The sequence below is a fragment of the Castor canadensis genome, chromosome 14 (assembly GCF_047511655.1).
Source record: "Castor canadensis chromosome 14, mCasCan1.hap1v2, whole genome shotgun sequence".
Lineage (NCBI taxonomy): Eukaryota > Metazoa > Chordata > Mammalia > Rodentia > Castoridae > Castor > Castor canadensis.
The window spans coordinates 98,934,729-98,962,440 of NC_133399.1; the positions used below are offsets into that span (position 1 = coordinate 98,934,729).

The 27,712-nt window shown below is 41.6% G+C and overlaps 1 protein-coding gene across 8 annotated transcripts in view; it reads right to left on the reverse strand.

The window, feature by feature from the left end:
- The window catches only part of Csgalnact1 (chondroitin sulfate N-acetylgalactosaminyltransferase 1), a 310,215-nt gene that overhangs the window by 14,299 nt on the left and 268,204 nt on the right, over nt 1–27,712 (reverse strand). For all 8 annotated transcript variants that reach the window (XM_074055101.1, XM_074055096.1, XM_074055099.1 and 5 more), the window contains 3 exons: nt 25,886–26,102; nt 15,877–15,978; nt 545–723 (listed from right to left, as the gene is read on the reverse strand). In XM_074055101.1, the coding sequence (XP_073911202.1) occupies nt 545–723; nt 15,877–15,978; nt 25,886–26,102 (498 nt within the window). The remainder of the gene's footprint in view (nt 1–544; nt 724–15,876; nt 15,979–25,885; nt 26,103–27,712) is intronic.

Consider the following 27,712-nt stretch of genomic DNA (forward strand, 5'->3'; position numbering starts at 1 on the left):
GGGAGGCCAGGGTGACTTTGGGCAGTAGGAGACATTAAGAGAGTCTAGGCCAGCTGCTCTTTACCAATTTTCATGGGACAACTTTCCATATTTTAAGAACTGAATGGCTGTGCCAGTGATTCTCAGCTGATTACCTGTCCTGCCTGAGTCAAGTTCACTGAAATAATTTTTGTATTGTAGGTTCTGTCTGCTTATAGTCCTTCTTCTCTAGCTAACTGCCCTTAGCTACTCCTTTTGGAATTTAGCAGGTTTTCTAGGCCCCATGTCCTCTCCCCCACACTTCCTCCTGTGGATGTCCACTAAGTCTGACCCCCTACAGGGGTTATAAACATGAACTTGGGGCAGAGTCCCAGAACTATGGTGTGTGACAGTCCTGCTGTGCAGCACCCAAGGATACATCAAACCAGATGACTGTGTTCTTTGTTATTGGGGCCCAGTGAGGCTGATTCCAAAGCAGGAGGCTTGAGGGGATTGTGCAGAGAAGAACTCCTGAGCACAAGAGCAACCAATGGCGTCTACAGGGTGCAGAACAGGCGGCCCAAACCTGGCTGTGTGTTTAACCGGCAAGTGTTGAGGAACTCAGAGGTGAAGTAGATGTCCACATCACAGAAAAACAGAAGGACATTGCTTCCTGTCCAGAAGCGGGCTCCGACATCGAGTCCCTTTCCCCGGGAAAACTCTCCGTTCAGTTGGATGAAGGTGAAGTTTCTGAAGTTCGCTGCTCTGGAAAGGCAGAGGAAGAGAAGGTTAAGTTCAGCCACTCATGCATCCATACAGCCCAGGTGGTCACAGTCCCCCCAGAAATGCATGGCTGGGGTTCTCCACCTCTTGCTGTGTTTCTTCTGTAACCCACACAGTGCTGGGACCACCCAAGCAGGGACAGAATGGCCCAGATTCAACAGAAACCAGTGAGTTTAAATGGACCAAGAACCCCTAGCAAGCTCTGTTTTATTTTCTTTTTAGACAGGGTCTTGCTATATAGCTCAAGCAGGCCTCAAATTCACCCATCTTCCTGCCTCAGCCTCCCCAGTGATGGGATTACTGGGGAGCACCAACACACACAACTACTAATGAACTTCTGTTTTGATTTATTTCTTATTTCTTTGGTGATTCTCCCATATGGAAATCTGTACTGTCATCATTAATGATTACTCTGTGATGGAGAAAACTTAAACCAGTAAACTGGAACACAACCTGGGGAAGTCTCCATACTTCCCGAATCACTCAAATGAATTCATGAGCTGAGGAAATTCAGTCACCATGGAATGGGCCCCCCGCCCCCGGCACGCTCTCTTCTATATTCAAATCTAAGAGTCAGGCAACATGTTCTTGATGTATATCTGTCACCAAGCAGACTGAACCTGGATTCCTTCCCCAGGTAAGAGAACATAGCATAGCAGGAAAAATGACTAACTTGGTGTTAGAAGGGTAGAATGGTCTCAGATCTGGTTCTCTGGTAGATTAGCTCTGTGAGATAGGCAAGCCCATTAATCTCCCTGCACTTCAGTTGCCTCATCTTAAAATGGGAATAATTACACCCTCCCTAAACATTTCACAGAGTGATTAGTTATATTAACAGTGCCAAGAGGACAAGGCTCTCTAAGCACCAGCTAGTCATTAGTAGGCAAGATGAGATGGTTCTTCCGTTCACTGTTCTCTCCTAGAAACAACTGAATCTTCTGAAAATGGACACATTTTGAGCAAAACGGAATTCATCCTGTGCCAATTGAATAGGGGTAGACTTCTATGAGATAGAATGAGGGCCCCGAGTTCAGTCCTGGCCTAGCTTATTGATGTGCAGACAAATCCCTCTCTTCTTGCCGACACCACCATTCTTTCTTACTGGCTTCCTGTTCTGCTCCTCACCCTCCCACACCTGGCTCAGTCTACCACTCCCCAGCTTCTCTCTAAACTTGATATATGCAAAGGTAGGACAGCCCATTTCCACTTTTAAAAGTTTATATTCCACATAGCTAGCTTGGCTAAAGGTCAACACTAGAGCCATAAGCTTTAAAGATGCTAAATTGTACTTGCATCTTGTGTTGAATCAGTCAAACCAGTTCTGTTGCCCCTTTTTTGATTTAATGTCTTCTTTCAATTCTGAGAGGGAGCTTGGGTTTTTTTTTTAATCTTGGACTCTATAGGCCTAACCTGTCTGAGTCTGATGATAGACAGGCCTTTCAGACTGAGATTAAGGTATGAGGCCTTAGGATGGGAAGAGCTCTCATCTGTCTATGAGTCAGCAAGCCCAGATCCAGGGTGTTTTTGTTTTGCTGCTCCAAAGATATTCACGAATATTGTGTGACTCTATGAATGATTCTAACCTTTGTTCTGCCTCTGATTTATTTGGGGCAAGTCACTTTACTTCTTATTCTAAACTCCAATGGGTACAGAGCTCGAAGTTCCCTTTACGCTCTAACATTCCTGTTTTCTATGATTCTGCATTTGCTTCAGTACTACTGTGGCTTTGAGGGACTCTCCTCCTCTTCTGTAACACATTTGGCACCAGTCAAGGATAGTGCTACCTTTGTGCCTCCGCAGACAGGCAGGAGGTGGGAGGACCTGCAGCCATCTACCCATCGCCTACGGCCCCAGCTGCTATAAATCAGTGCCCGCTGTGTCTCCTACCTGTTTGGCCAGTGGCCAGGGAATCTACACCTGTGGGAGATGCTGAATTTCACCTGTTCACCTAAGGGGGTTTTCTTCCAGGTCTTGCAGGTGCTTGTTCACCATTAGAAACCCATCTTGCTTTAATAGCCAGAAGCAAGTGTCTTTCTTCATTTGTTTCAACATTTATACACTTGGGGACCTTTGAACCCTCATCTGCAAGGCTATTTGTTTGCCAATTTGTGGGCAGGGAAGACCAACATCCCCAAGCACAGTGAATGAACAAGCCCTTCTCATTCAGGTTGTACCTGACTCATAACTCAGGCACTATTCCCCTTTAAACTTTAAATGTCAACCTCTATGCTTTAAAGTGTTGCTTCCAGAAAAACAGAGTTCAGGAAAGCAGGAGCCCTTTCCCTGGCCTGACACAAAAAGCAATTTTCTTCCTTTCTGTTCAACCAATCTCTCTACAAGGATGGGACAATCCAAGCTATTTCCACGGCACTACCCATTCCGAATGTGCATTTTACTCTGTGTGTGCACAGGCAGTGACACCCCCCCCCAAAGACAGAACTAAAATGAGGAGGCTCAGGAGGCAACTTACCTCTGTCCACGCCCAATTTCCCTGGGGGCTGTGTGCGATCAGTGCACACACAGCACCAGAGGCCTGTGCTCATCCCTTGTGCCCACAGCACTCCAACCCAAGCAGCCCTGCCTGGTCTCCTCAGCTACCCTGAGCACTGTGGCTAGGAGGCGACAGCCTTGTGATTGCTGGCCTGAGAGCCTCAATCTGATATGTACTGGCTCACCAACTCACCAGGCCCTGACTAGGGAGTAGGATGTGAGTGCACACAGAAGGAAGGGTGGGGACAGAGTCATCACCGGCCTGGGCAGCACTGTCAGTCACAGGCAGCAGAAAGGGCGAGAGAACTAACTTTGTCATCCATCTTTGGTCCCCGCATGGCTGTCAGGCCGTCACTGTCTCAAAGCCCATCCGTGTAGGGATAATGGGATTCTACTTACCCTCCTGATTCTTCTACCCAAGGCTTCTTTTAACTAACCAGGAACCTGGAAGAACCTCTCCTTGTCCTCCCTGACCACGGGAAAGGACCTGTGACAATTATCAAGCACTGTCTGCTAAGAAAGAGGGATAAACTGCAAACAGCAGGAAAAGAATCAGGACAACTTCAGTTCCTCCCCTTTCCAGAGCAGAGAGATTAATACATCAATAACCTGGAATGCTCTCCTCATCTCAAACCTCTCAGTACCAGCCATGTGGCTCCAAAAAATACAACGTCACAAGATGAAAAGGAATTGGATTCTGCACACTAGTCAGGCCCCTCACCTCATATCCTCACTTAGAAACGCTGCTCACAGGGCACCAGAGTGTATTAAAAGACAGTGAGGCAGTCCCAAGGCAATGGCAGATTTCAGCTCAAAATGCTGTGATGGAGTGTGGTAGGGTAGATTTGGGGCTGTGCACAGGATGCTCAAGAGATTACAACCCCAAGTGCAATTACTGACATGCTCAGGCAGGCATCCTGTTTGGTCCTCTATCCCTGTCAAATCATGGTGACCAGGCAGGAGTAGATGTTCACGATGGATTAGTCATCAAGGCGTGCACATGGCTGGGGCCTCCTGCTCCGAGTGCCTTCCCAGAATATGCTTTCTTTACCCATTCCATGAAAATCCCACTTACTCTTAAGAATCACTGTTTCTTGTGTGCCTCACTGCAAACTGAAGGGCCTTCTGAGCTCCCAGGCTTTTTATCCAGTCCTGCCTGTGTCCAGTACCTTCTGTGTCTTTGCTTGGACAGAGTGAACGAGAACCTCTAGTAGGCTCTAGACCCTTGAAGGCAGTGAATGCCTTTTTTTTTTCTACCTTCAGAGATTATCCAGCACTGTGTAGTAAACTGCATCCACTGGGACACAGAGAGTGACCAAGAAACACTGGGTGATCCAAGAGAGAACAAGTCGAACACATTCAAGCACATTTCAGATCCTTCCCGAAGGAGGTGCTACCCAGAAATGCCCCCCTCTTCCAGGACAGTGCAGCCCACCCAGGTGGGCACCAGACAGGCCCTTACTTTTTGTAGAAGCCCACCTTCCACATCAGAAGGAGGCTGTGACCAACAGATCCTGAGGAGCAGGCATAAACCCTAACTTTTAAGAAGATGACAGATATAGTATAAAACAAACAAAGAGAGCTAAGAAAAATAAGATGCAATTTGTTCTGAAATATTAATTTACCCATACAATGAAATGTAATCTTTAGTGACATGCTCACAGCCATGCATTGTAGGAAACAGGGACACTCATTTTATATTATGTAATTTCCCATTATGAATCTGATTACACGGTTCCTTTCTGGGTTCATGATTTACTCATAATTATTTCTTCTTCTTTTCTTCTTGAATTGTATTATTAACTGATGAAACTCTTGAATTTCCCACCAATCCCTTTCTTTAGTATAATAAATCTGCAGCGTGGGGACTCCTTGGTTACATGCTGTCATTTTTATAGAGGTTATAATGACCTGAGAGAGCTACTGCTTCTACTGGAGATTTAATTTCCCTAATTGATTTGCATTTCCCAGAATTGCTGGATTAAGCATGATAAAAGACCTTGCCGTCTAATATGATTTATTTTAATACAGACTTTTCCCCATAATTGCAATGAAACTCTCTTATTGTGACACTTCCAAAAATAGCCCTTTCCTTAAAAAAAACTTCAAAATTTGCATAGAAACTAGTATTATAACCAATGCACAATTAAAAAATTTAAATCTTATAGCTCTAAATATCAAAACATTTTATGAGCTCTGTTTACTGAAGACATCTGAATACAGCGAAGAATTTAAACATGCAATCACTCTGTTTTCACAGTAAGCACTTTCAACAATTAATTTAGAATTCCTTAGATACTGAGCTTACACAAGCCAATTTTACCGAGTTTCTTTAGAGAACTTAAAGTTCATGTCCATTAAAGAAGAGCAAATGGATATTCTGAACCTCAGAGTGGTTGCGATGTGGACTACCATTAATTAGAATTCACCCGTTTCTAGGCTAAACGTGCAGGCTGTCTTTTCTCGTTCACTGTATGCGTGCAATATTTGTTTTGTTTTGAATGGGGAAATCGAAGCCAGCTATGGCAGATACCAAACCAATCTGCTGATGCACAGAAAAATAATGAGATTGAAAGGTCTGGCATGAGGCCTCTGTTATGGAGATTTGATTGAAAAATGGGAGGGTGGCCCTGTGACAGTAGACCAAGCCCTGCACCTTTGCTACTGGGAGGGATTGTGAATAGGGCCAAGGAGGAAGTGATGGTTCCTTCCCAGTCAGAGAGCCCTCATCCCTCCTGGGAGAGAAGCAGTCTCAGTGCAGGTGTAGGACAATAATCAACAATGCATAGCACCTAGGCTGTGGCCACCAGGCTAGCAGGACACTTTCCTTCATCTCTGTTTCTGGTTCCCTTCTGGGGCCTCAGTCCACAAACTCACCTCATGTACCTACAACCTCTCCTTGCTCTGCACAGGGTAGGTATACAGTTCCCGGCTCCTTTCCGGGTCTCTACTCCAAGGCAAGCTTGCCCCGCCCTGCACCCTCTCCATATGTACAGCCCTTCTTCACCAAGTCTGGAGTCAGTGCCCACAGCCCAGTGCCTGGCACACAGTAGCTCTGTGCTCCTTCCTTTTGGTCTTAAGTCAGCTGCTATGTGCAGCAGTGTATTCATTACTCAGTTCCATCCCTGGGAGAAAAAGGATGCTTAATTCTGTAGGGGACAACAAAGAAACATGACTCTCCTAGAGTAAGTTCCAATGTATGTAAGTGTGTGTGAGCGCATGTGTGTATATATATCTGAGCACATACATTCTTATTAAAGCAAAATTCAAATAATAAAAACTATTTTAAAGTGTATAATTTGGGGGTATTTAGTACAATCACAATGCTGTGCAACTTTCACATCTTTCTAGTTCCAAAATGTTGTCATCACTCCAAAATGAAATCCTGTATCCATTAAGCAACCAGTTCTCATTCCTATGTATATCTCTGGTATCGATCACTCTACTTTCTGTCTTTATGGACTGACCTATTCTGGATAGTTCATGTAAATGGAACCATACATTATTAGCATGATGCTTTTCAGGTTCATTCACACTGTAGGATATATCAGTTCTTCACTCTTTTTAATGGCTAAATAATTTTCCATTGTGTGGGTATACCTTGTTTATCCATCGGCTGATGGACGTTTGAGCTGTTACTAACTTTCCCATATTGTAAACAATACTGCTATACACATACAGATACTTGTTCAAATACTTATTTTCAATTCTTTTTAACTTGTGTGTTAAATTTATTTCTAAATGCTTTATTCTTTTTTTGATGTCATTAGAATTATTTCCTTTTTTATTATTGTTGTACTGGGGGTACACTGTGATACACAAAGGTTCTTATAATATATCATAGTTGAATTCACCCCCTCCAGCATTCTGGCTCATGATAATTTTACACTTAATCATTTAAAGAACCACCAAATAGTTTTCCATAGTGGCCGTACGACTTTACTTTCCCACCAGCAATGGAAGAATTTTCATTTTTCTTCATCCTCAGCAACACTTGTGATTGTCTGATTCTTAAATTTTAGCTGTCCTAGTGGGTATGATTTACATTGGTTTTTGTTTGAATCTCCAATAACTAATGGTAGTGACCATTTTCTCAACTGCTTATTGGCTTTATCATCTTTAATAAACATCCATTATTAACTTGGGTCACTTGTCTTTTTACCATTGAATGATAAACATTCTTTGTACAAATTGAATATTAAACTCTTATCAGATTATGATTAGCAAATCATAATGTGATTTGATTAATCTAATCATTTTCTCCCACATTATAAGTTGTCTTTTTGCTTTCACAGTTGACCAAAGTTTTTAATTTTGAGAAGGCACAAGTTATCTACTAGTTCTTTACAGGTTTATGCTTCAGATGTCCTGTCTAAGACACCATTGCCTGAGTTAAGGTCATGAAGATTTACACCCATGTTGTACAGTTACAGCTTTTAGGTCTTTGATCCATTTTGACTCATTTTGTATGTGGTGGGATGTATACATACCAAATACAGAGTACAACTTTTATCCTTTTGCATGAGTTGTCTACTTGTCCTAGATCCACTCTTGAAATTACTGTTCTTTCCTCATATAGTTGTGTGGCTCCATATCAATTGACTGTAAATATACATGGAGTTTATCTAGAGATTCAGTCCCACTGCATTAAGCTAAATATCTATCCTTATGCCAATATCATTATCTGGATTATTGTAACTTTATAATAAGTTTTAAAGTTGGGAGTGTGAAGCTTCCAACTTTATTTTCTCTCTTAAGTTTGTTTTGGCTATTTTGGGTCTTTTGAATTTTCATAAGAATTTTAGGATTAGCTTGTTCATTTCTATAAAAAAGCAAGCCTGCATTTTAACAGAGATTGTACTGAACCTATAGATAGATTTGACCTAATAATATAACGTGTTCTCAACTATGACCATGATATATCTCCCCATTTATTTTGGTCTTCTTAAACTCCCTTCAATAGTATGTTACAGTTTTTAGTATTTCTTGAACTTGTGTGTTAAATTTATTTGTAAATGCTTTATTTTTTTTTTATGTCATTAGAATTATTTCCTTTTTTATTATTGTTGTACTGGGGGTACATTGTGACATACAAAAGTTCTTATAATATATCATAGTTGAATTCACCCCCTCCATCATTCTCCTTTATCCCCCTCCCCATTCCTGGAATACTTTCAACAGTCTCATTTTTCCATTTACACACATGTGGACATAAGGTTTCTACCAGTTACACATTGTTCATTGCTAGTGTACAGAAATATAATGAACTTTTATATGATCTCATATCCCACAACCCTGTTGATCTTTTTGTTACCTTTTAGTTTTTTAATTGATTCTTTATAATTTTCTCTATGCAAGATCACATCATCTGTGCCTAGAGATAGTTTGTTTCCTCTTTTCGACTCTGAATGGCTTTCATTTCTTTTGCTTTCCTGAATGTCATGGCTAAAGTCTTCAGTAAAATGTTGAATGTTAATGAGAGCAGATATACTTGTATTGTTTCTGATCATATGGGGAACACTTTCAGCATTTCACTAGTAAGTGTGATGTTTTATGTAGGTGGGTTTTTTCATATATATCCTTGTCAGGCTGGGGAAAATCTCTTCTATTCCTAGTTTGTTGGGTGCTCAATCATGAAAGGGTGCTGGATATGTGTCAAATGATTTTTCTGTGTGTACTAAGATGGTCATGTGATTTTCGTCTTATATCCTATTATTAATATGGTATAATCTGATAATCAATCAACACTGATTGATGTTTCTACATAAAGCCCATCTCGTATTACTGGAATAAACCTTATTCAATCACAGTGTATTATCCTTTTCATACAATGCTGAATTCACTTTGCTAATATTTCCTTGATCATTTTTGCATTTATATTCATAAGGGACACTAGAATGTAGTTTGTTTTCCTTGGGAAGTCTTTGTCAAGTTAGGGTATCAGCATAATAAGTTGGAAATATTCTTTTCTGTTGTTGAGTTTATGAAAAATTTGGTGTTAATGCTTTAAAGGGTAGAAATTCGTGGTGAAACAATTTGGGCCTGGCTTTTCTTTGTGCGAGATGTTTTTATTAAATCAGTATATTTACTTGTCACAGGTCTAGTTCAATTTTCTAATTTCTTGAAAAAATTTCATGCAATAATATACAAAAGTTTATTCCTCTATTTCCTTTCCCTTTTCTGCAGTATTATTGTATTAAAACTTTTACCTTATGCATGTGTGCCCAGCAACACAGATTTATCATTATTGTTTAATGCAATAAATTACCTAAATTAGCAGAAAAAGAGTCACAAACCAAAAATGCATTGACATTATCACGTATATTTACCCTATAGAGTTGCTTTCACTGGCATTCTTCATGTTTTCACAAGCACTTGAATTCCTGTCCAGTGTCCTTTCATTTTAGCCCCAAGGACTTTTTAGTATTTCATATAAAGCATATTTACTAGTGATAAAGTCATTCAGTTTTTTTTTAATTGAATATGTTCCATTTTCTGGCTTCATTGTTTCTCCATTGTAATCAACTATTAATCTTATGGAGGATTCCTTGTATCTCCTGAGCTGTTTCTCTAATGTATACATACCTCTTTATCAGTATTCTCTATTTGGTAATGCATAGTTGTCATACTGTTCTTTAGTGCTTTTTATTTTTTGATGGTAGTGGAGTTTGAACTCAGGACCTTGCACTTGCTAAGCAGGCACTCTACCACTTGAGCCATCCCACCAGCCTTGTTCAGTTCAAGTATGATTTCTCTGAACATGTTTAATATAGCTGATTTCAAGTCTTTGATAGTAACTACAATGGCTGAACTTTTTCAGAGGCAATCTCTAATGACTGATTTTATTCTTGTGCACAAGTCATAGTTTCTTGTCTCTTCACATATCTCACAATTTTTGTTAAAAACTAGACATTTTAATAATGCAATAAAGCAATCCTAGAAATCAGAGTAGCTTCCCTCCTCTAAGTTTTCTGTTATTTGTTTGGAGAGTTTCCGGAAACAATTCTTCGAAGTCTGTATTCTTTGTCATGTATGACCATTTAGTGGCTGGCCAATGGTGACTTAACATGCCTATACTCAATGAATCGCCTAATCTTTACTGATAAATTCGATGTACACACCGGGACACACTTTCAATACTTAGCCACCAGTTGACAATTTACCATAGCCTTTACTTCCTGCTGGCACAGAGCCACAAGGTCAGCCACAGTGAGAACAGGGCTCTCCTCAGGTCTTCCCTTAGTCCAGAACAGCTGTAAGCAAGCACGTGCTACTTAGATTTCCAGGAATGCGCTGGAGCTCATCACAGCCCCTGTAGATGTTTCATTCCCCAGCTTTACCTTCTAAGCTTTTTGGTTAATCAGTTGTCCACTACCTCATAGCCACAAAGTTAAACACTTCCAAATGTTGACAAATATTTTCCCCAGCCCCTAAAGGAAAGGCTTTTGGCACTGGAAGAGCTAAGCGAGGTCAAATAAATATAACCTTGTGGGTGGGTGGGATCTCATAGGAAAAACCCATTCAGTTCAGATAATAATTCTCAGTTGATGCTTTACAGGATCGCCAACCTCATTCTGTCCCTCCGGTGGCTGCAGGCTGTGGGGGGCTGATAGATTTCAAGGTCACCACCAAGCTTGAGTAGGGTCTGGGAGTGGGGCAAGCTAAAACTCCACAAAGCTCCCTTACACACCAAAATTCAGCCATCGTTCTGGCACAGAGTGTCTCCAAATTACTGCAAATGTTGGTTAATTTCCAGAACTCTGAATAAGTTGACTCTGACTGTTTTTTTAAAACCAATTTTCCCACTACTTTTATGGAGGAGAAGATTTTTGCAGGGGTGTTTACCTGACCACTTTTGCTGATATCGCCCCTCTTTTCTGTTTTAACTGCTGTATTATATTTCACTGTATGAATTTAATATTCTTTACTTTTTTATAATATGTTTTCCACAGATTTTTATTTGGCAAGATTCTAAATGTCCAGAAAAGCTGCAAGAACAGTACAATAACTACCAATCAGCCTTTGCCTAGATTCACCAAGTGCCAATGTTTTGCCATTTGGGAATTAGTTGCAGACATGACAACTCCACACTCTAAGACATGCACCTCTCCAATCCCAGAGCACTGTCCTTAGATAGCACTATAATAATCATACTCATTGGACTTAACATTGTCACAACCCAGTAATCTATACGCCATGCTCAAGTCCCCAGAAGAACAATTAAAGACACAGGCACATGTGAATAAAGAGCTGGTGCACCAATCAGAATCATGCTTGGCTTGACCTCTGGCAAAGCTGGGTGAGCTGGCCAAAGGCCTAACCCCCTGCCTTAGTCTGTGAGATACTGATCTCTGCTGCCCAGAGCCCAGGACTCTTTATCTGGATGGGAGGGATTGACTAGGCAGGTTATTTCATTTTAGCAATGAGATTCTTACCTAAAACTTCGTTGTTTAAGGAAAAATAAAAATGAAACGACAATGCTGCCCAAATTTCAGGAGAAGATGGAGAAGGAAGAGGGAGAAGAGGGGGAAAAGACAGAGGAAGAGGGAGAGGAAGAAAAGAAGAAAACCAGTTTTCTTCTTGGATGTCATGATGAAATCTTCCTGGGAGTAGTTATCAAACAAATCAGTTCAAAGAGCATAAAATGCTGACACACACTGCAGCAAGGCAGGTCCCTCACAACAACAACAGCCCTCTCTTCCCATCACACACGCTGAGGCAGAGGGGCATCTCATTTCTAGTATGTCAATCTCAGACATGATTCTCTGAAAGATGCACTATGTCCTTGTGACTGGACAAAAATGACAACTCATGCCAATTCATATACAAGTTACATTTTGAAAAAATTTCCTATTACACAGGTCCAACTAAATGTCCATCTCAGTCAGTGTTTCTCAAAGTGTGGTCCAGGGGCCTTTTACTTCAGCATCACATATGGAACCTGTCTGAGGTGCTCATTCTGAGGCTCCATCTCAGGCCTAGTGACTCAGAATTTCCAGGGCTGGGTCCAGCCATATTTTAAAAAAGCATCCCAAGTTACTGCAAAGCTAAAGAACCATTGAGCTATGTGGTCATCTGAGATAAACTGAAGCTTGGAAAACCCTGTAGATTAAGACTCAATCACTGAGAACTGGTTTGTACTGTTGTTTATGGCAGTGGCTTACAAACATTTTAACCGCAATCCTTACAACATCATATTGCAGTACACACACACACACACACACACACACACACACACACACAGGCATACCACTAAAAATTTCATGAAATATTTATCCTTTCAGTCTGCAATTCATTCTGATGTTTTCTTCTCTGCTTTATTTCATTTTTCACAAACATTGGAGATAGCCTACTAAATCAATTTCACAATCCTCTAATGAATCACCAACTGGAGTTTGCAAAACACTGATCTCTAGCAATCAACCAAAATGCAAAGCTTGGTTGAGTAAATGTAAACCTAGGGAGAGAGTACAAAACACCACTGACTAGTCATTAAACAAGATTTTATTTTTAGATATTCTTAAAATGTTTGCATACAACTGAATTTAGAGCAGTTTAATTATAATGCTGATCTCTAAATAAAATAAATTTCATTTAGTCTGATTACAAATCTTATTACTTTTGATTAACAATTACAGGTTTTAGTAGGGGCACATAGGCATAAAAATTTGATGCTGTTACTGTGAGTGCTGGATAGAAATCTATGAAAGTCATCTCCTGTGCCTGGCCTGAGGAACAACTTCTCTAAACCCATTTCCTCACCTATGAAATGGGAGCTAATAACAGCATCTATCTGAAAAAATCACTGTGAACATTGAATAAGATAATTCATGTGAATGATAATTACTATTCAAAAATAAAATACCAGTGAACAAAATTTTACCACCTTAAAAGAATAATATTTAAATAAAGCCCTATACATAAGTTTATATACAGATCTGTCCAAATTTACTGTTTGTCTGCTATCATGTTATCCTTAATGAACAAACTTCGAACATTTTCTGCATGGGACATTGTGCTAAGTACCGAAGCTACCATGAGGCATGAAACACAGTTCCACTTACTGAACAGCTTATAATCTAGTTGCAAGAAAGGGTGACAAAAATGTTGAGTCACCAGACATAAGAGGTGCTGAAAGTGTGGGTGACGTTCCGAGAGTTAAGGACAGATATGGAGGTGGGGATGGAACTATGAGGAGGTTGGACTAAAGGGAAGAAGGGTGGGGGAAATCTCCATGAGTGAGGACAAAGCGGCAGTCTGTCCCCAGTTTGGCTTGGGAACACTAAGGCTTAAAACAAAGTTAGAAATTAAGGGCCAGTTTGGCTACCAGGTTATAGGAAGATCCATCTGGAAGGTGTGTGTGTGTGTGTGCGCGTGCATGTGTGTGTGTATGTGTGTGAATAAGAAGTCAACTAAGGCTGGCTGAAGAGCTCTGAGCATTCCCCTAAGAGGACACCTTATCAATGCAACACTATGTGCCAGCATGTATCTCAAAGTATCAGTGACATCAACACAACAGACATCAACCACTAATAGAATGAGGGTATTGACACAGAAAAATGGGATTCAAATGAATTTTGCCAAAGCTTATGAAGCATTCATTACTTTAAAGCACCCACCAGCTCAGTCTCTAGCATTAAGTTCTCTGTATGGGGTACAGTGAACTGGGTAACAGGGAATGTTTTTCAAAGTTTAAGGTAAACCACTCTTACCACTTAAATGAGTTCACTTCTCTTAGTCAGATTCTATATATTCTTTACTCACCAAGCAATCTTTGCTTTAGAATTCTGCTTACCAAGTAACCTAGTATGGAGAAGAAAACCCTGATAAAAGTGCTTAAGCATTTTGGTCACTAGAAAGGGTATTTCCCATAACGTATAAACTAGCCTGCTACTTCTCCACTGGGCACCTATAAATTTAAATACATGTCTAACCACCAGCAATTATCTCACTATCCTTTGACGTGTTGAAGTGCCAGGCCCAATAGGATGGAGCTGTCAATTCTGTCTGCATTCTACAGTCACCTGGATAGATACTTGAAGTATCTTGGAATTTAATACCTGGCTATAGTTCCAGGGTACAGACCCTGAGTGAGCAACCACCTTCTCTCACATTGGTTCTCAATCCTGATGGCATGTTTGAATCACCTGGGAAACTTAGAAAATCTACGTCCAGGAAAAGATACTGGCCGACATGTTCAAACCAGCCCATGGGGCAGAGAACCCAAAACCTAAACATTCATGTTTTTCATTCCTAAGCAGAAATGAGAAGGACAACTCAAAGCACTGGACTTGGGACATCTCTATTTCATTTACCTTTAGGATATTCAATTATTTTACTCTATTTTAACTCCCTTAGACACGGGCTTTAGCTTTACATTGTTAACTAGCTTAACTCTTAACTCCTTACTGCTTTAGAACAGGGGTGAGCTTTTTTTTTCTTAAAAGACCAGATGGTAAATTGCTTAGGCTGTGTGAGTCTTACAGTCTTTGTCATAACTACTCATCTTTATAGTTGTAGCACAAAGGCAGCCATAAATAATATGTAAAAAAATGGGACTGCCTGCATTACAATTAAATTTTATTTACAAAAACAGGTGGCAGACAAGAATTTGGCCAGTGGGCTGTCATTTGTGAACCTTACTTTGGAATGTTTGCAGTTATAACTAGCATTATTGTCTTGTGTTCATTAATACAAACCTAGTAAAAGAGTATGAGGATAAACACAGAAAGTGCTCTCAATTTTGGAATTATATCCCTGAATAATCATCCAGTTACCATTTATCAGAAATGCAAAAAAAAAGAGGGTCCTGACTATATCTAAACCACAAGGACCAGAGAATTCCAGAGAATTTTTACCACTGAGTACAATTGCTCATCTTCAAAACTTCACATATGCTGAAACCACCCACCTAACTGCTCAGCTGAGCCCTGTGCAGCAATCCAGAGTGTGGCATGATGGTACCGTTATAGTTCCCTCACTGGTACAAGATGCCATGAGGTTATTTATTTAGTTTGGTAGAGAAAAAAACTTATCTATGCTGCTTTTGAATACATTCATTCCCCCTGAAATTGATCAATGAGGTATGAATATACAACTTAGGTCTACAGGCTTGGATTAAATGATTTCTGTTCACCTGAGCAGGTTTCATGAGGATCCTTCGTGGCCATCCCAACTGCTTCCCCTTCCCCCTTACCATCTCTACCGTCTCTAAATGCATAATGAATGAAAGGCAAAGGGTGAGACCATTTGCTACACGGATGAGATCTAAGCATTAATTAATACCAGTCACTTTCAGCCTTTCAAGATGTGGCTGAGAGGGAGCTGAATGCACAGCTTTGCTCTAACTCCGACTGTGCATCAGTCCCACAGCTGTGGTCACACAGAAGCTCACAGGAGCCCATGTTCCCTTCCCTTGCCGCTTGGGCAGTTTGTCTCCACTGTCACAGCCATCACCCCTGTACAATGAAGATCAGTGTCAGGCGGGGTGGTCTCCCTGGGAGGGAGGGCTCTGAATTCCCCTGCACACAGCCAACGATCAATCTCCCAGCTGGCTCACAGTGTTACAAGTTTCAGCCTGGGGTGTGTACTTTTGAGGGGTTACGGTTACTATGGTTCCTTGTTCTGGCTCCAGACTGTACTCACTTGGAAGTGTTTTCAAGTATTCCTTTCACTTCATTCATTTCTTCTTTCCCAAAGTAAACGACGGTGAGATGAATTCTCCCGTCCTGCTGGATGCACATCTCCCTGGAAAACAAAACATATGTCTGTCTGGTTTCTGTTTTCACATTAACAGTCAAGGCACAAACCAATACCTTTTATTTGTAAAGTGCAAAAGGGTCTGTAGTAAACTAGGAAAAATGCCAAAAGAGCAGAGATAGAGATTCAAGACATTTCTGATTAGCAATCTCAATTTCCAGAATTTTTATTTCTTATCAAGAAAACAATGAAATTTAAATATGCAGATCTGGCAAATCAAAACCAAGAGGCAAGGAGTTACAGGTTCAACCTGCCAGAGGACTCCTTCCCTGGAGCCACAGTGTATCATGGAAAGGGCATTGGGAAGTCTACAAAGAACAAAACACGGATTCCACATGACAGAGGAGAAAGCAAAAGTCCAGCGAGGGTAATGCTAACATGTTGGGCTATGGCACTCCTTCCTTGTGCAGGCCAAACACAAATAGTCTTAAACACAGTGATCAAAGGCGAATAGTCTTTCTTTTATTGAGGACCCTCCAGTGAAGACAGAAGCACCATTGCTGCATCCACCTTTCCCAAGCAGGGAGGATCACCTCATCACTGCCTTATTGCTCTTCCCTGGTACTGATTAGTCCTGCCACCTGGCACCTCACACTCCAGGAACCTGGCAAAGCAACCACTTGGCTCAGCCCTTCCAGGCCAGCCTCTGGTTCTCTGCTGGTCTAGACTTGCTTCCACACCAAAGTTTATTTGCTATTCACTAGTGCCCTGTTCTCTCAACATTAACATCTAGCTAGTCTGGTAAGCAACTTTGCTGAGGGTTTGCAGTGTATATGTGTGTAAGTAAATGTTTATGTATATAAGTAAATGCATATATGTAAATATGTGTGGAAATCTGTTTATGTGTGCATGTATATATGTGTATGTGCACAACTTTTAACAGGTGTTTTCTAGAAGCAAATTAATGCAAAGAATGGTCTGGTGGGATGGTATTTTGTGACCTTTTGATATTTTCTATGTCTTTCTTCTATTTTGTTCCTTTTGTGTCTGTGTTTCTGTGTTGGCCACTGTCCTTAACCCATAAACAATAATCCAGGTCATAGTTTTCCAGAAATCTCTGAGCTCTGTTTGTGGAGGCCAGATTAATCCAGTGCTTTTTATAATGACATTAAAAGGGAGTGACCACCTTCCTGGGGTCACTGGTAGAAATCCAAAGCAATAGAAGGTATGGTTTGTGCCCTGCAAAACTTACTTGGGAAATAAATGAGCTGAAATAAGATAACCAGACATCTTGTGGGTTCAGGAAGCATAGCACATCCTAGGGGCTGGAATGGCTTTGACCAGGGTCTAGGAAGGTGGAGGGGAGAAGGAAGAGAATTGGATGGAAGAACTGTCAGGGAAGAGTATCCTGACAAGGACAAGAGACACGAAGCTCAGCTGGCTGCAGGCATGGTTCTGAGGACTCGGCTTCTTTCCTTGAGGAAAGGTAAGTGCCACATCAGGAGCTCAGAGTGATGATGGAGCCCTGAGAAGCACACAAGGGTCTGGGAGCAGAGCACTGGAATACGACATTAGGGTTTGAAATGAGAGCTCCCTTGTGGTCACAGTCCCTGAAGACTGAATTGTCACCTACCAACAACAAAGGTCTCTGCATGTCAAAGATCTCCTTGGCAAACATGCCAGGAAATACTTTTACTTCCTCTGCCAGGCTAGAAGAAAAGCACAAACCCAGGGCCAGGTGTGGGAAAACAGCACTTTACAACTCTGTTTGCAGTTGGAAAAAACTCCATCCTGGAACCAGGAGAGGCTCACCTGCTGAGCCTGGATAGAAAGCATTCTTATCTCCCCAGTAACATCTTTCGTCTCTTCCTCTCTAGAATTTTACAATCCATTCACAGCACTTTCTTCTCTTATGAAATAAGAGGGGGATGTGTCAGGCCTGACACTTAGTGACCAGGTAAGCGTTCTCAAACAGGCTGAGCAGTTTGCTTTGGGGTCTGCCTCCAGGCTTCTAGTCTAGAGGTTCTTCATTCACTCAACAAACATTTGTTGACAGCATACCAAGTGCCCAATACTCTACCAGGTGATCTTAAAAAATGAGTAAGACAGATGTGTCTGTCCTTGTGAAGTTCTCCATCTACTGAGTAAGACTAAAGCTATCCACAATAAAATCAGCCAAGGCCTCAGAAAAATAAAAACAGAACTGTGCAGACACCATCACTGGAGTGTGAAAGATCTTTATATTCAAATCCTTCCTTACCTGACTCCACCCCTCTGGAAAGATGTGCGTGTGAGAGTGTGCATAGGGCTGGTGGTGTTATGTCATTGTTTTTGCAAAACAATGGTAAAAGGTTAAAAAGCCAAGTCTCAGGGATGAGAAGGAGGAAAACCTTATTGTTGAGGTGTATGCAGATTCCTGGCTTTGTGCTGTTAATCATTGTACCTGGACAAACACTGCCTGAATCCTGGAGCTCAATCTGTGCCCCTGCTAGCACGTCTCCAGAGATGCCATGGTAAACTCTGCAGCACAGAGTTCAGGCCCCTTGAGCTCCCTCTGGAGGAGTGCATCATGTCACATGGGAGGCTTCTGGGTGTCCCCCCACCCAACTCGGTCATCCTTTGACCTTAACCTGGAAGCTCAAAATTCTGTTTCTATTTAATAAAGACCTTAGCATTTTTTGCCATTTTCGTCTGGAAAATAGTAGTTCCTTCTCCCCTAGGACATTGTAACAGAGTACAGCGACTAATTAGGATATTTTTTTTTCAGTTAGAAAACACGTATTATCATCCCTACCACACCAATATTTTTTTATTTCCCAAAAGGTTAGAAGCACTTCATGTTCCTTGAGTTCCGTTATTAATCTGCGTGACTGTCCCGAGGATCAAGGTTGGGTCTGTTGCTCAAAGCCTTAGTGTAGAAGTGAGGATCTGAGTCCCAGGGACCTGTCCAAACTTTGCAGGCAGTAAGGCATGCTATATGGATTCCTAAGGACCAGCCTGGTAACTCACCTGCCCAACCACAAACTCCACACATAAACTGGCAATAGGGAAGACTGTTCAACTTGAGTTCCTGCTGCAGAAAGCAGTCAGATATAATTGGCAGCTTTGGCTGGCTGGGGAAAGGCTTACTCAAGGCCTGTTTGGAGGATGGGTGGTAACCTTGAAGAGAGAACTCATCCTTAGGTAGGGATGAGAGTATGGATGTATAATTCCTCATTGAGGGAGGGGCTGTCCTATACATTGTAGTAGGTACAGCAGTTTTCCTGGACTCTGCCAATTGCATGTCACTAGCATCCCTCCAACCTAGCTATGACAACCAAAAAATGTCTCTCTAACTTGCCAAATGTCAGCAAGTGAGGCTACTAAATGCCCTCAGTTCTGAGCCCCTGTCTTGAGGAAGAATCAGGCTCAGTAAACATGCCTGCTTCATGAGGGCAGCTTAGTCGTAGGAATAATGCATATCCCCAGGGCCTGTCCTGCACTCCCACCCACTCTTGTGAACTCTCATGTGAGTCTCAGCAAGAGACAGAGCTGACAGGCTCTCTTTCTTTCTTTTCTTCCTTCCTCCTTCCTTCCTTCCTTCCTTCCTTCCTTCCTTCCTTTCCCTCCCCCCTTCCTCCTTCTGGTGAAAAGTGGGGCTAGAACTCAGGGCCTCACACTTGCTGGGCAGGTGCTCTACCACTTGAGCCACACCCCCATCCCTAAAAGGCTTTCTTTACAGAATCCAAACTATGAAGGGTGCTGGCAGCCCAAGCCAGAGTTACCTATAGTCTGCTATGACAACAGGAAGGAAACTGCTGTCACAGTGGGAGTGGAAATAAGGAACAGGTTCTGTCTTGGACAGAGAACAGAGTTATTGGGAACTTTCTGAAATCTGCTTACAAAACAGTATCCTGAGAGTAGAGCCAGAAGAAAAAAAAACTAAGGACAGCATTACATCAGAAATTATATTCTGAGGAGTAACCCAGCAACAAGAAAAAGGGCACTCAGTCCAGCTGGAAGCAGTCAAAATAAGAAGGAAGCAAACTTGGACTGAATGGGAAAAAGTTTTAAGAAGTTTTTAAAAAGTTTAAAAAGTCCTCCCCCTACCACCAGAGAGGCTCAGAGATAAAGATGCAAAGAAAATCTACAGCTTTGTTATTATCAAACAAAACACACAATGAAATAACAGGAGCTGAGAGAGAAAGTAAAGCAGATACCTTAAAAGCAACTGAGGCCAATAGGAAAAGGGGACCAGGAACTAGAGAAAAGGTTAGTAGAAGGTAACACACACGCACAGGAAATTAATGTGAGTCAACTCCCTGTATAGCTATCCTTATCTCAACTAGAAAAAACCCTTGTTCCTTCCTATTATTGCTTATACTCTCTCTTCAACAAAATTAGAGATAAGGGCAAAATAGTTTCTGCTGGGTATTGAGGGGGTAGGGGGGAGAGGGAGGGGGCGGAGTGGGTGGTAAGGGAGGGGGTTGGGGCAGGGGGGAGAATTGACCCAAGCATTGTATGCACATATGAATAATAAAACAATAAAAATTAAAAAAAAAATAATAGGAGCTGAGAAAAACTTAGCAGCCAAAAACAAATGTGGAGATAGTTTCAAAGGCAAAATGAAGTTATACAAAGAAGCAAAGAAGCGAAGGTAGGTTGGAGCAAGGGGTGCACATAAAAACAGGCCCTAGATTTGAGCAGGTTCTCCTGGTGGGCCCCTTTATTCCCAACCACAGGCAAAGGAGTCCTTATGAGTTACCAAGGGAGGAGGGTGGTATATCCATGGGAAAGGAAATGACACGTGGAGCCTGTGAGGTTCTCACGTGGGCCAGGACAACAGTAGCAAGATCAAAGGAGCCTGCTGAAATGACCAGCCACCAGAGAAATACTGAGGCCAGATGAAGGATCTCTTCATGTTCCCCAATTCCCCTAGAAGCACTGATGCACAATTAAAACTCCCACTTCCTGCTCTGATAGGACTTGATTAAATGTGAATATCTTTCTTCCTTTGCTTCTGTCACATCCACTTACTTTTGCATGGGTCAGTCCACAAAGCATGATCAGGATGGAGCCCCCTGCCTTCTCCACCTTCATTGCAATGTAGAAAGGCCAAGATATTCTGCTCTCTTTCTGCTGCTGGTTGGTGCAGGGTGCTAGGGTGGGCTCTCAGGACTCCTGTAGTCTCCCTATGACCCCAGGGCTGCCTCTCATCACCTAAGCTGGCTTCTTCTTCATTGTCCCACTCATGAGCTCCCCTTCTACAGGCAGCCCTTTGGAGTCAGAGCTATCTAAGTCTGCAATGGGGCCCTCCATTGTTTTTCCTCTGGCCTCCTTATTGAGACATTTATGGCAGAAGAATATGTATCTTTCATTGGTCATGTATTGGTGGCAAGATTTTTCTACTGTTTTTGGTACATGTTTTCCAGTTATCACTATTTGATTTATTTGAAACATTATCCTTCAAGCTGATGGAGTGGCTCAAGCAGTAAGAGTACCTGCCTAACAAGCATGAGGCCCTGAGTTCAAACCCTAGTGCTGCCAGAAAAACATTATCCTTCCAGTGCATCATCTTTTGGATATCAGATTGCTTTGGTGCCAATTGGCTGAGGAAACTTTCCCATGCAGCTTCATATATCTCAGCTTTAGGACCTTCTAGAAAACACAGGTACTGGTTCAGATGGGCCCCCTTGCAGCACTGTGCTGATTGCAACAGATAATTTTAGGTTTCATTTTAGCATAAATTTACTGATTGTTCACCTAGGAAGGTTCACAGGTTAAGACTCAGAATAAATATATTTTCACTTTTCCTTGGACAGAAGGAATGAATGTGGAACTCAGAGAGCAGGCTTCTTTGGCCCCTGGGGAAGGCTGGGTCACCTGAGGTAGTGGCCAGTATAGGGTGCAGTCTTCAAGGAACCAAGTCCACTTGTTCCTGCTACAGAACTATTTGGGGAGGGCCCTGGGAACAAGGGACTCAAATATTTATCATCCACTATTTTTTCTTATTGTTAGAGTCATGTTAACTAACCAAAAATTACTTATCTATATTTACAAAAAAAATTAATAAAGCCATTTTTATAAAGTTCAGTCTACTAGAACTCAATTGTGGTGTGGGAGAGTATACCTGGAAGGTATGACTAACTGAAACAATCAAAGCCCTCCAGAAAGCTGAGTTTCTGAACTGCCCAACAGACAAGGAGAAAAGAGGGAAACAAATGCTAGTTTACTTCAGCCCTTAATAGTGAATAAAAAGAAGCCTGCTAGTTGTTGGTGACACAAGCTTGCTCCTAGAAGGAAATCCTAAGAGTTTTTGTTTAGGAGACAATGAACACCAAATGAACAATATGCCTAGGGTTTATGAAATCTGTGATGCTAAAACTTGAGTACTGTCATCCCCTTGAGTAAAAACAGAACCCCCCCTGCAGCCCTCAGAGCAATGAGTACTCTTACTCTTGGTACTGTAGGGTGTTCGGGGGTTGCATGACCCCATCTCAGAACCTGGAGGTCAGGGACTGGTCACTTAAACTGGCTCCCTCCACGTTGCTGCCGTCATCCTCATCCTGGTCCTGACCCTGGTTGGTGTGGAAACCTCACAGGCTCCATGTGCATTTCCTCTCCCACGAATGCCCCACCCTCTTCCTCCGTATCATAAAGACTCCTTTACCTGTGGCTGGATGAATAGTGGGGCTCACCAGGGAACTTGCTCAAATCTAGGTCCTGTTTTTATGTGCACCCCATTACCCCGTAGAATATTGGCTCCAACCTACCTGTTCTTTACTTCTTTTAATCACCTCATTTTGCCTCCACATTCCACTAGCTCCACATTTGTTTTTGGCTGCTAAGTTTCTCTCAGCTTCTGTGTTTTTGATTTTAAGCCCATCTGTTATCTCACTGTTTTGTTTGATAGCAGGAAGACTCTCATAATAAGCTATGGATTTTTCTTGGGTCTTCACCTCTGAGCCCCTCCCAGAAAAAAACTTTCCTTTTTCTTCTCTCACTCCCTGTCTTCAGCATGATTTTCACTTCTACCTATAGGTCAAAAGGAGGAAAAAAGGATTTTTTTTTATTCTTCATGATTTTTAAAAACTGTGAGCAATACTCAGGAAGATGAAATATCAAATATATCCCCCATCACTAAATGCACAGTTCAAACTTGCTTTTTTCTTCCTTTTGACTTTTTTTTTTTTTTGCTCTAGTTCTTTTCTGGCTAGGGTCTCTCATTTTTGCCTGGGTCAGCCTAGACACTGATCCTCCTATTTACACCTCCTGCATAGCTTGGATCACAGGTGTGCACCACCATACACGGCTTATTGATTGTGATAGGGTCTTGCTAACTTTTTGTCTGGACTGGCCTTGGACTTTGATCCTCCTGATCACCACTCTGGAGGAGCTGGGATTACAGGCAAAAGGCATCACACCCAGCCTTCTTTTGGACTTTTAGGAGTATAAAATGCTGCTGAAGATGGTGAGTGAGAGAAATTAACAAATGGGGCTGATTCTTTCTGAGGCTGCAGACCTCACCAGAGGGTCCACACTGAGAGCCAAATGCACCTCCCCTCAGGGAAGGATACATCTCAACCAGACCAGTGAGCCTGGCACAAGTCCCATAACCATCCCATGGCTCAAAAGGGCCACATGAACAGGGAACTTCCCATGAATGTTGCATACAGCTCAGCTAAGCTCCTTCCCTTCCCTGCTTGTCCTTTCACCCCATAAATAATAGGACTAGAACAATATTATGCCCTCAAAATACAATTCTCAGTCAAGATGCAGACAGAACCAAGGAGAACCCACAGGTACCAGTCACAGCGAACAAGAAGCCAGCCAGGTAGCTAGCTGCGTGGGCAAAGGAAAGATGAAAAGAAACAGTAGCTCCATCCCAGCAGTAAGAACACAACTAAAGAAGTAGCATCCCATGCCAATGAAAACCCAGTCTGGAAGAAAATAGGACTCAAAAGAAAATTTCTTACACACTAACAAAAATGTGAATTCAATAAAAAAAGTTCAAAGAGGAAATGATACAAATAACAAAATAAGACTAACACGCACATTGTGTGCTCAGGAAACAAACCAGTGGCCAAAACAAACAGAAGTATTAAGTAGGAAATAGCAAGGTACAGAATAGATACATCAAAAAATCAAATTATTGACAACAGGGAAGACTAGTGAATTCAGATAAAAGACTAAGGCATTAAAAAACAGAGATGCAAAGAAATGGAGATTGGTGAAATATACAATTGTGTTCATGTATCAAGAACCCAACAAATGAAGCAGAAGTACTCAAAACAGAACATCAAGAAATCTCACTGAAATGAAATCCATTAGATTTCAGAATAATAGACACTGAGAGGAGATAGATCCTAATTAAATTATTATGATTCAAGACTAAAGAAGGGATACTTCAGGCTTTGAGGCAAAAGGAGGTCATTTTCAGGAGAGACATGATAAAGTGTTATCATACTTCTGCATGGTATCTTTCAATGTCAGAAGAAAGTCTACAAAGTCCTGAGGAAAGGAAGCACGTCCACAAACTCCAAGCCCATTCAGGCTATCCTTACACCACACACATGCAGGTAGACATCCCATGTCCACATAGGTAGAGCTGGTCATGAAGTTTCTAGACCATGAAATACAGTCAACTAAGAACTCAGGAATGGAGGTGCTAGTGTAAGAGGACGGCTGGATACATTAAACCCACTTAAATATAGAACTAGTGCTTTGCAAAGTAGGTTGCAAAGAAGGCTGTATACCCCAACAATGCAAAAATAATACATGGTGAACAAAAATTGAAAGATGGAGCATAGAGGAGGAAGAAAATATTTACTATGCTGAATTCCTTTTCTTATTGCAATTTTTCCATCAACCAGTCTAAAAAATAAAATACATTGTAAAAATACATAATAATTCCAACTTTTTTTGTAAGAATCATTTTTTAACTTAGGAACTAATATCTCTTACAGTGAAAAGATAATTTCTTAAAATTCAGCAATTTCTTCTGCTAGACTTCAGATTCTCCTAGATAAATTTAAGAGACTGCAAAAGTCTCTTCTAAGACTCTTTGATTCTTATATTAATAACTCCATTACAAAAGGGTTACTATTTACATTTAAAAAAACACCATGTGTTCATGAATTAGAATTTTGAGTAGTACCAACCACATCTTCATACTGAACACTTCTGCCTTTTAATAATACGAACTTAATGATAAAAGATTAAAAATCAGTTTGATCTTCCAAGACTTATAATTAGATCATATGACTTTTGTTTTTAAAATAAACTGACTAAACAAGCTAGCTGGTTAACCTCAGCCAATATGTGAATTTTAGACATAAAAGCTTGTAAGATCCAATGTTGCACATAAACTACATTAGTGCATCTGAAAATAAAACTCTACTTAGTCTTAGGGAGTAGCTACAAAAGTAAGAACTTGAAACATCCCTGGTGTGGTTCTAAATTTAATCTCAGGGGAATGTAGCTTAGAATAAAAAAATATACAGATTTAATCCATTCCACTGCAGCTAGTGTGGGACAGCCAATGGAACCGATCTCTTCTAGCAGCAGGCCATGACTGAGCAGTCCTGGGCTTGGTCACCAGCTAGCTCCTCGCTGCTCCTCAAGACTTACAATGTCACTTACATTCTTTGAGAGTCTCAGTTCCTACTATTCCCAGACGTGAACCCCAATTCAAGTCAGAATGGAGCACAGCAGTCATTAGGTCATCTTGAGGGAAACCCGCTTGTCCTTCCTAGTTTTCACATTTGAAGGTCATTCTGCCTACCTGGGAGTTTTCTAATTGCTTTGGAGAAAGGCAAATACAAATGATAAACTTCATATGAAGAAAACAGAGTGGAACAGCAAGACAAAGGGGCCTTTGTACTCGGCAGGGGAAATGGAGGAGATGACGGGAAGTGATATCAATGTTCTAACACGCACTGCGCAGAGGAAGATAAACATGTGCAAACAAACAAACCTGAAATTCTGCATGAACTGCCGGAACTTGTCCACCCTTTTTGCCAGGGGCACGATAACGTTGATAAGCGTGTTGGCCATGTTGAGGTTTTCTTTTTTCACTTTCATGATAGGGCCAAAAGGCCGAAACAAGACAAGTCGTTTGAATTCATGTCTGTGGTCCCCTTTGAAGGTGAGCTCATACAAAGTGCCTTTATCCCTTTCTGTTCGGTAGATGCCTGTGAACAGAAAGACAAAGAGAGGCAATTTCATAAATTACCCTTGGCTGCCAGGTGTCTTTTGATAACCAAGATTTAGCACAAGATGCCTTTCAAAATTAATACTAAATCTCTTCATCCAACAATTAATATACCAAGAGAAATCAAAATACCACCAGTTTAAAAAATCACAGTTGTGAAGACTTTGTAAAAACATGGGGAAAAACCTGTAATGTTAGATACAAAACTGCATTCATATTATTCAGAGGCATTCAAAGAGAGACTGTTAGAAATACGCCAAAATGAGCTGGTATGACACGGAGTGGGATGTGTTATTTCTTCTGTTATTCATGTTTTCTGCAGTATGTTTAGGATAATATTAAAATTATTATGTTTATTTAACTCAAAAAGCGTGTGTGGCACAGACATGGCACAGCTGGCACACACCTGTAACCTCAGCTCTTGGGAGGCTGGGCCAAGAGGATCCATGGATTGCCTGGGGTACATGGTGAGATTCTGTCTCAAAAAAAAAAAGGAAAGAAAGGAAGGGAGAGAGGGTGGGCAGGAGGGAGGGAGGGAAAAGGAAAAATGTGTGTGTTTTAAAATTACCTCTTAGAAATTATAATCCATTTCAGATGAGCCAACCATAATGTTCAGAGGATCTTGAAGGAGGTCAGGGCTGGACACATGGGTTATGAGACCCCCTGGAAGCTTCTAGAAGCATTAAGGCAGGCAACACATAAACTACCAGGTATGGTGGGCAAACACACGTATTTAGTTCCACACCTCCCTTTCTGCCTCTAAGCAGTGAGGCTCGGTGCTTCAGAGCCCATACTCAAGCCGTATGCCTGGGTTTGAATTCTGGATGAACAGGTTTACTGTGGAAAATTACTCCATAGGATCTTAGGAGGAGTGAACGCGGTAGTATATGTGAAGTGATCACAGCAGGTAAACCTCAACGTGTGCTCACCATCGTCTTTACCCTCCTTTCTTCTGTCACCCCTGTTGTCACAGGGTGTATTCAGGAGATTGGGAAGCAGGAGAGAAGTCTGTTCGTGGTCCCTTCAAACTGTGTTCAACCCCACGCCATTGTTGCTGAAACGCAACTGAGCATCACTTGTTGGGTTGACGATGTGACCTTAGCGTCTCAGCTCCTCTCAGGACGAGCCTCCCGGGGACCTTAGTGACAGAATCCCCTGTCTAAAGAGCAAACACTTTCCCTGGTGTCCAGGATCCCTTTGCTTCCTAATATCACTAGTATCGTGGGTGTTTTCCTGAGTCAGGGGAAAAAGGAAAAGCTAGTAAAACAACAAATCACCAAAAAAGCTTTTATCTTTGATTTATGCCATGTTTTCTCTTCCAGATCTTCTCTTAATTCCCACGTTAGCTGAGAATGCCCCTCTCAGTCTTGGAGTAGCTACAAAAATAAATCTCCAGAGGAAAAGGTCTGTGTACGGTGAGCTACAGCTCTTCAAGACATCTTACAATCCACTTCTCTCTTTCCTCTTCACTCTCCCTCTTCTTTTCTTTTGAGGAACTACCCATCTTCTTCACAACACATTGCCAAGTTCTCTTCTCTGTGCTTTGCCTTCTGGGAGTTTTGCATCCTGCAGCTCTGCTCTTACAGCCTC